Below are 9,466 nucleotides of genomic sequence, written 5' to 3' on the forward strand. Positions count from 1 at the left end.
CAGTCGGTCATTTCGTGGATGAAAGGGTCGGCAGGAGTTAGGAATCTGGGGCTGACAGAGGTTATAAGAAGAGAGAAAAGGACCTGGCGCTCTCCTTCAAGTTTATCAATTTTATTCATATCATGCGAAAGAATTAACGGGATGCTGCCAAAGTGATGCAGGAGCATCTTCTATCTTGTATTTAATTGCCAAAGTGATGCAGGAGCATCTTCTATCTTGTATTTAATTGCCAAAGTGATGCAGGAGCATCTTCTATCTTGTATTTAATTGCCAAAGTGATGCAGGAGCATCTTCTATTGTGTTTTTAATTGCCAAAGTGATGCAGGAGCATCTTCTATCTTGTATTTAATTGCCAAAGTGATGCAGGAGCATCTTCTATCTTGTATTTAATTGCCAAAGTGATGCATTTAATTGCCAAAGTGATGCAGGAACATCTTCTATCTCGTATTTAATTAGGAAAATTTTAGAAAATTCTAAATTTTGTGGAGACAAAGTAGTTAGAATAGAATAGATTAAGTATAAAATTCCAAATTTTGTGGAGACTAAGTAGTTAGGATAGATTCTTAAAATTGAGAAGACTTTTTTCAACTTCTTCAACTTCCTCTAGATATTTAGAAAAGAGTTATCTTTTATAGAAATTCTAGAATTTTCCTCCTTCAAAATAAATAACCATCTAACTATATAATTCAGTTGCAAACTCAAGTGAGAAAATTTAATTAATGAATTGTTTGTTTATTAAATTTTTCCTCTCCAAACAAAATGTAGTTGGAAGCTCGGGCTATTTTGGCTTCAATGCCGGGGTAATTGGGTTTTTGGAGAGAATTTATTCTGTTCGGAAGCTCGGGCTATTTTGGCTTCAACGCCCGCGATAATCGGGTTTTTGGAGAGAATTTATTCTGTTTTGGAAGCTCGCGCTATTTGGCTTCAATGCCCAGGGTAATCGGGTTTTTGGAGAGAATTTGGTAATCGAGTTTTTGGAGAGAATTTAATTAATAAATTGTTTGTTTATTAAATTTTTCCTCTCCAAACAGAATGTAGTTGGAAGTTCACGCTATTTTGGCTTCAATGCCCGGGTAATCGGGACTGCGCTTTTTCCAATTGTGAGACAACCTCCAATATTCTATATGTAATGGGAGTTTGCTCCAATTTTCTTTTGGAATAGAAAACACAATAGCCAATCTTGTTAAAAAAAACATTGTTCCTCTCGGCTCTGCGTCACAAAGAATCCAAAACCAGAAATTGGGGGTGAAAAAACTAAGAGATGGGGTGACTATAAAGCAACCCGTGAAGCTATCATTCAACTGAATCCAGTAACTGTAGTACATTGATGATTCCTGGCCAATTCAGGACATTCGATGGCTTTCTTTGGCATAAATTGTTGCCATGCATCGAAGTATACCAATATAGATGCAGGCCTCAGCAATGCTTCTGAAGGCCATCATTGTTTTGTTTTTGTAAGTGGATCATCTTACATAATCAAAATATCTTGAATTTCTGGCGGGAATGGTTCCATCAAGTATGGAAAGCCTGACATTACAACATTTACTGCTTTCCCAAACAAAAAGGTATGATACAATACAGTTGCGATTCTCCCAGCTTGATACGATAACAGTTGCGATTTTCTCAAGTTAAAAGACTCGGGTACCTCTCATTTTGAAAAGAAATAAGTTTCAGGTCTATCTTTTTCATTTTTGGGTGTAGACTGGACTGTTCCCTTTTATAATTTCTTATTGTGCCAACAAAAGTTTGTTCTCTAAAAACGGTTCCAAGAAAATCATCTTAAACAATAAGTTACCTCCAGGTATCTCTGTTCATTTTCCCGCCCTTTATGTTACTGTAAAAATAATCTTCAGGCAAAAAATGATTCTTCCTTTCTCCTTTGCAACAGCTGCTAAACTCTGAGATGTTTGTTCCCGCAGATCCATTCTAGTGATATTTTTGGTACCCTAATCGACGTAATTGTTCCTGAGCGTTGCAGATGTGGAAATGCTATCTCCAGAATCAGAAGTTGAATATGACAAATATAAATTTTTTTGATAGGTAAACACCCAGGTAAGAATTTGGACCAGTGACCTATCCCAAGAACTTGGACCAGTGATCTATCCCGAGAACTGTTTTAACACCCCTTCACTATCAATCCAAAGTCCATGGATTAACCATTAACCTATCCAAAAACTGCTTTAACACCCATTCACTATCAATCCAAAGCCCATGGATTAACGAAAATATAATTTTACTAATCTTAAAAAAAACTGCTTTAACACCCATTCACTATCAATCCAAAGCCCATGGATTAACGAAAATATAATTTTACTAATCTTATAAAAACATTTATTTTATAAATGTTTTTTCTAAATTAATATAATAAAATTAAATATAAAACAAAATAATTTTATTTACCTTTTTTATAAATTATAACCATTTACAAATAAATTAAAATAAACTAAAATAAATAGAAATAAATCTTTATAAATATCGACGAAAAAATTATTTATTTTAAAATACAAAATAAGATTTTACACAATATTATATTTTAAAAAAATAATAATATAAAAATTCATAAATCAAGTTAAAAGCCTAAATTTTTCCAAAATAAACTTCCATACATTATAAGTAATCATATTTAAAATCAAAAACTTATTTCAATGATATTAAATTCTACATTAGGAAAATAGAAATCTTATTACATAGTAAAGAAATCTTATTATTTATTTCCATATAAATAATAATTAAAAACATTTTTATATTAATTTTTTATATAAAATAATTATAAAAAATGTTATAATTAAAATTAAAATATTTTGTCCACGGGGCTTTGGATTGACGGTGAATGAGTAGCACTGCTCAGGCACTCCTTATGATAGGTCACCGGTTCAAATCCTCCGTGAGTGCTTAGGTGGTATTAATTAAATATATATATATATATATATTTGATATAAAATTAACAAATTGTACCTATAATATTTTGCTTTAAAATATTTAAAGTTTTTTTATTCAATAAATTATTAGTTAATATAAATATGATGATGATTAATGTTTTTTAAGATAATGTGGTTTATCTGAAAAAATAAGAAATTAATTGTGACCCTTTAAATTTTTATTTCTATGATCAAAAAGAAGGAAAGAAACCTTCCAAATCACTATAGTTAGGTTGGTTTAATAAGTCAATAAAATTGGAAGTGTTTTGGAAATAAGAGCAGATATGAAGAAAAAATATTTTTTTATTTATATAATAAAAAAGAAGGGAAAAAGGTCCTTAAAATCACTATAGTTAAGCTGACTTAATAAGTCAACAAAATTGGAAGTGTTTTGGAAATAAAAATGGATATAAATAAGAAAAAGATAATCTAAAGAAAAAAAATTTCATTCTCCCCTTTCTTAAAATACTGACATATATCTAAAAATAAAATTTATCATAAATAAATAAATATATATAAAATCATTTTTTAAACTTAAATTAAAAAATACAATCTCAAAGTTTTGGCTGCATCCCAACCAACCAGTTATAAATTATTGAGTTCAATAATGTCAAAATTAAAAAATCAAAATCACACACGATTATACACCTAACAAATGAATATCAATGGCCTGCTTTAATGGTGAGAGTGGACTTTAAAACCTCTGTAATAGCAGGGGAGTTAATGGCAGTAAAGAGTAGGGTGGATGATTGTATTCTTTTTCATTTAGGTTTAAATTACGGTGAATAGGTGCATTGTTAAAGCATTCCTTACGATAAGTCACTGGTTCAAATCTCATGAGTGTTTACTTACTAAAAAATTCTCAAATTCTAAAATACTGTCTTTGTACTCTAAACAAAAAAAATCAAACATGAAAAGAATACTGCCTAAACGCTAATATCAATTCAATATCAGGGAAGAAGTTGCAGTGATCTGTGTACTAAATTTGCATCTAAATCAATCGCGTATGTGCAGATTTTTCGTTAAAAAAAATGCAATTCTTGCCACTAACCCCAAAAGAAAATTAACTCCCGTCTACCATTTTTCAAATAGTAAGCAAATGCGAAGCAGCAGGACATACCATAACACAGAGACAGAGGAGAAGCGTGGTCTGCAATGAAATTGAAGCTTCCCACCGCAATATTCACGCGAAATTGTTTGAACAACAGAGTGTATGTTTCTCTGTTTGTAGGCTGTGTTCCTCTTCTGCCACAAAAATCCTTATATAGTTGTGACTGAGCCGTCGGCTGCGCAATTATTTTCGTTTGGCCAATTGTCCACAATATCGTGTTTCTTGACCAGAGAGAACGGGTCCAGAGAGCGTGTTTTGGACTTTTCGTTATAGACCAGAGAGAACGGGTCCAGAGAGCGTGTTTTGGACTTTTCGTTATAAATTGTACACATATTGTCAGTTCAGTTAAAATTTCGAAAAATAGAGACAAGTTGGATTTGATCATTTAATTCCAAAAAATATTTGATAGAGTCAAATTAGAATGATCCGTACAAGTATAATTTTGGATGTTGGCTTGAAAAGTCATTTTCTTAAGATATATTAGGATTTTTGGTTTGAAAATAGTAAAGTTAGAATGTGATTTATTTGAAAACTATAAAGAAAAATTAATAAAAAAAATAATGATTTTGATGGTGTAAAATGTAATTTTAGTAAAGATTTTATGGTGAGTTTGGTGATGACAAATCAGATTGATTTTAAATTCTAATTTCATCATGATTTTATGATTAGAGCTAGATTTCAACCAAGCAAACTCAAAAAAAATCAAAATAATAGACTTTACATAAAGACAAAGTGGATTCACCTAAAAATGATAGAGATTTAATAAAGACAAATTAGGTAGATAGAGAATTTAACAATTTAGTAGAATCCAATAATTTTCAAGGATGTTTACTTTTGATAAGACTTGTTTTGAAATTTCAAATCTCAAATTTAAAAAGAGTTGGGGACTTTTATCTGAGATTTGCTTTGAAGTTTAACTAACAAATTTTGATATAGATCTAAAATTGAGATTTGAAATTTCAAAGCAAGTGTTATCAAAATTAGCCATAACAAATATCAAAACAAATAAAACTTAGATAAAAGTTGGAACTATACTTCAAAGCAAGTGTGTTATTGGGTGTTTTATGGCATAGATAAAAACAAATTGGGTTTTGTAAAATGGAGAGGAGACCTAACAACGTAGTAGAGTCCAAGGATGTTTATTTTTTATAACACTTGCTTTGAAATTTCAAATCTCAAAGTTAAAAGTCTCTAACTCTTTTTAAATTTAAGATTTCAAATTTCAAAACAAATGCTATCAAAATTAGTTATAACATATAAAAGTTAGATAAAAGTTGGGAACTAAACTTCAAAGCAAGTGGTATAAAGTATTATAAGTTTATAAATTTCAAAGCAAATGTTATGGGACTAAACTTCAAAGCAACTAGTATCAAGTATTATAAGTTTATAAATTTCAAAGTAAATGTTATTCAGTGTTTTAAAAGGATTTTTAGCTATAAAAAATAGTTTAAATATGTTTTTACTACATAAATATCTTCCAAAATTTTATATAGTAAAATTAAATATAAAAATTGTAAAAAAAAAAAAAATTTTATATTTATTTCTCTTCAGTTAATTTTTTTATAAATATATATTAAAAATTTTAAAATATCTAATTTATTTTAAACAATATTTAAATAGTAAATTTTCAAATTAAATAATGTAAATTTATGATTTTTCAATAAATTATAATCACACAAAAATAAAGTTGGACAATATTATACGAGTCTTATTAGAAAAATTAAAATCTCATCCTTATACCGATCATAGTAAAAATTAAAATCTCATCCTTATACCGATCATAGTAAAAATTAAAATTCCACGCCCTAAAATTTATTATAATGATTATAACACCCTATGCAGAAGCAGTGTAAACCTATCTTACTAAAAATTCAAATCACACAACATTAAAGCAACTTCCTTAAATGGCTATGCAAGTGTGAGGTGATGTGGTGGGTTAAAAACACAATACTTATTGAATTTGTTAAAAGCAACTGCCTTAAATAATTTTCGACTTAGAAGTTAGAAAATATATGCAAGCATGGTTTGTGTAAGAAAATGGAGGAAGTTTTGATTGGCGTTCAGCTCTGGGATTTGAAATCAAATCACAAGCCAATTTATTTATGTTTCTCTTGGATTAGAAAGAAACAATTAGAGTAAAAAATTCAGCATGTCCAACAAATTCTCCCACAGGGCAAAATTCTTTTGACCCCAAAAAATTGTAATACCTTCAAAATGATGCTAGAGAGGCTCTTCGAGAAGGAGAAAATTATAATTCATAGCCTTCATAGTCATGAATTAACACATTTAATTCAATGTGCACTTGCAAAGCACAAAAGAGCAAAAATTAAGAAGTCTGAAACAAATTGCTTTCCGGTTAATGCTTGGTTTGATGAGGAATGCAAAAAGGCAAGGAGAATGTGGAAAGAGTCAAACAAGGATAACTTAAAGCTCAAAGCTTACAAGCAATTATTAAGCAAGAAAAAGGTTGATTTCATGGTTTCAAGGAGGGAAGAACTAATCTTCCTTTGGAAAAATAATCCCAAATTATTTTGGAAGGAGCTCCAACCGAAAAAGATACAAATTGGAAATAATATTATAGCTTACAAATTGGAAATAATATTATAGCTTCTAAATGGTTTGACAATGCAAGACAACTCTATGAGCAGGTTCCCAAGGTTGACCCTCCCCCCTTGGTCAACACTGATATTAAACTCTTCACGATACAAGAGGTAGAGATGGGTATAAAGAAGTTGGGTGTTGGAAAAGCAAAAGACTTAGTTGAACAACAAGTAGAATATCTAAAGCGGGGCTCAAATATTCTTGCACCTCACATTACAAAAATCTTCAACAACATCATACAACAAGGGCTCCCCACAGATTGGACAACTAGTCTGGCAATACCTCTTTTCAAGAGCGGTGATGTCAATAATCCCTCCAATTAGAGGACCATCATGATAAACCCTTTGTTTGCAAAGCTATTTGGAAGCATGCTAGAAAACAAAATTAGCAAGTGGGTAGAAGAAAGAGATAAGCGTGCTAAAGGGCAAGCACGTTTTAGACCTAAACATTCCACAATTGATCATTGTATAACTTTAAGGCACATCATTGAAAAAGTTTGGGAGAAAAAGGAAGAAGCATTTTGTTGCTTTGTTGATTTCATAAAAGTGTTTGACTCGGTTCCTAGGGATAAGCTTTGGCACAGAATGGATGAACTTGGGGTTCCTAAACATTTGAGAGCAGCTATGCATAGGCTATATGAAGAGGTGAAAGCCAAAATTAGAACTTCAATAGGCATTTCTGAAAGTTTTAGAAGCGATATCAGGGTCAAGTAAGGTTGCCCACTGTCTCCTACCCTTTTTGGTTTATATATCGACAAGCTTGAGGAGTGGTTAAATTCACAAGGGGATGATGGTATCTATTTGGGCAAGTTTGTTATAAGGCTTCTTTTGTATGGTGATGACTTTATTCTGATTGCTAAATCGGCTCTTGGTTTGCAAGAGCACTTACTATCCCTTGAGAATTTTTGTAGAAGTGCGGGGATGCAAGTGAATATCAGCAAAACGAAAGTAGTGGTCTTCTCTAAGAAAAGAAAACATAACCAACATAAGTTACTTTGAAGGCAACATTCTGGAATAAGTTGCAGATTACAAATACCTCAGAATTGACTTCAACAAAAATCTAAGCTGGAATGGTTTTAGAAAAAAAAGAACTTTGGGGGGTTGGATAACATTTTATGCTTTTCAAAATAGGTGTAGAGAGGCAGAGTTATGGGACTGGAAAACCACTCAAACTCTTTTTGGGCTTCTAGTGATTCTGATGATTCTCTATGGTTGTGAACTATGGGCCAGCAATACATTCGACTTGCAATGGAGACAAATTGAGAAAATTCAGAAGCGTTTGATTACAAACAAATTTAAGATTAAAAGTGCAGCTCCTTATGATATCTTGTTAAGTGAAACAGGAACTGCTCTTATTGAAGCAATTTCTATGGTGCGAGTCATAAGGTATTTAAAAAAAAATGAGCAAATGGAAGAGGGTAGATGGCCTAAGGTTGTCTTTAATGATAGATTGTGCCAGAGCAAAAAACCTTGGATGCAACAAAATAACAAATGGTTTAGTAAATGGGGTATTTGCTTGAATGCATGTCCCATAAACAGCAAAGAGATAAAACATTTTGTTATGGAAAAGTTCCACAAGCGTACTTGGGAGCTAGGAAGAAAGAAAAATTACTATATTGAAGTGTTTAATCCCACTCATAGTCATCAACCAAAAGCATACATAGAGGCCAATATCTCTTAGAGAGCCAAAATTCTTATTGCTTAGTTAAGGACTAATTCTCATCAACTCCGTTGTGAAACAAGGCGCTGGAAAAGGCCAAAGGAAGTGTGGAAGAAAAGAGTGTGTGTTTTTTGTTCTTTCAGAAAAGTGGAAACATAATTTTTTATTTTTATTTTTATTTTTTATTTTTTATTTTTTTTTAATTTTTTTTTAATTTTAGAATGTGAGGCCTTCAAAGACAATATGGGAAGCTATGCAGATATGTTGGCAGGTAGCTCTTGGGATTATATATTTAGTGAGGGGTTTGTCGAGAAGCTTGGAGCATTTATTTTGAAGCTTCACAGAAAAGGGTCGAATATATCAAGCAGATGAAGAAGCAATCTATCCCATAGGCTATATTTAGCCCCGTGGACGTTAAAATAATTTCTTTCTTCTTCTTTCTTTCTAATCATATAAAAATAATTTTACCTAATCTTTCTATGAATGAACATAGATGAAAATGAAATCAATTAGGTAATCTCATGTTGGTTTTTCCATGCGTTGATGTGGAAGTTGAAAATATCTCCAATAACACAAGTACATACTCATTTGAAAATAATTTGATCAGATAAAATGAAATTAATAAAGGCAGTGTTTATAGAAGTCATAATTTTGTCTAGGAGCTAAATTTTTTGTGGGTGAAAAAATTAAAAAAAAAATAAAATGAATGTTGAAATGTTTGAATTATTTTTTTAATGATGAAAATAGATTCAACATCATTAAAAACCTCTAAGGTATATCCAAAATCATAAAACTTGACAAGTATAACCTAGATTTCCAAAAATTTCATCCAACAAAAATTTTCATTATTTTCAAAATCAAATTATAACCTCTTTAAACTATTCTATCAAGTAAGGTTTTTCCATCAAACTGAAATCTTAAATCTTATGTTTTATTGTGCTATATTTTAATAATATAATCAAACAATAAAAGTATTGCCGAAATGCTGATACAAAATCTCAAGGAAGAACACTGAAGCGGTCTGTTACTAAATTTGTATTTATACCATTTAGGTCTATTGCGCAAATGCTGATACAAACTCAATCTCAGGGAAGAAGACTGAAGTGGCCTGTTACTAAATTTGTATTTATATCATTTAGCTCTATTGCGTATTTGCAATTTTTTATTTAAAAAATAA

General features: G+C 30.8%; 1 protein-coding gene across 2 annotated transcripts in view; it reads right to left on the bottom strand.

The window, feature by feature from the left end:
- Positions 1-4,234, bottom strand: part of LOC149232961 (2-alkenal reductase (NADP(+)-dependent)-like) — a 32,841-nt gene extending 28,607 nt beyond the window's left edge. The window contains exon 1 of one of the 2 annotated variants that reach the window (XM_089379611.1): positions 4,039-4,234. In XM_089379611.1, the coding sequence (XP_089235737.1) occupies positions 4,039-4,041 (3 nt within the window). In that variant the 5' untranslated portion in view covers positions 4,042-4,234. Of the gene's footprint in view, positions 1-1,795; positions 2,006-4,038 lie in introns of those variants that run through there. The other variant, XM_089379612.1, reaches the window with a different exon arrangement.
- Between the last annotated feature and the right edge of the window lie 5,232 nt (positions 4,235-9,466).

The sequence above is a fragment of the Pinus tabuliformis genome, chromosome J, assembly GCF_031772625.1.
Source record: "Pinus tabuliformis cultivar Carrire ecotype Pingquan chromosome J, CPIR1, whole genome shotgun sequence".
NCBI lineage: Eukaryota > Viridiplantae > Streptophyta > Pinopsida > Pinales > Pinaceae > Pinus > Pinus tabuliformis.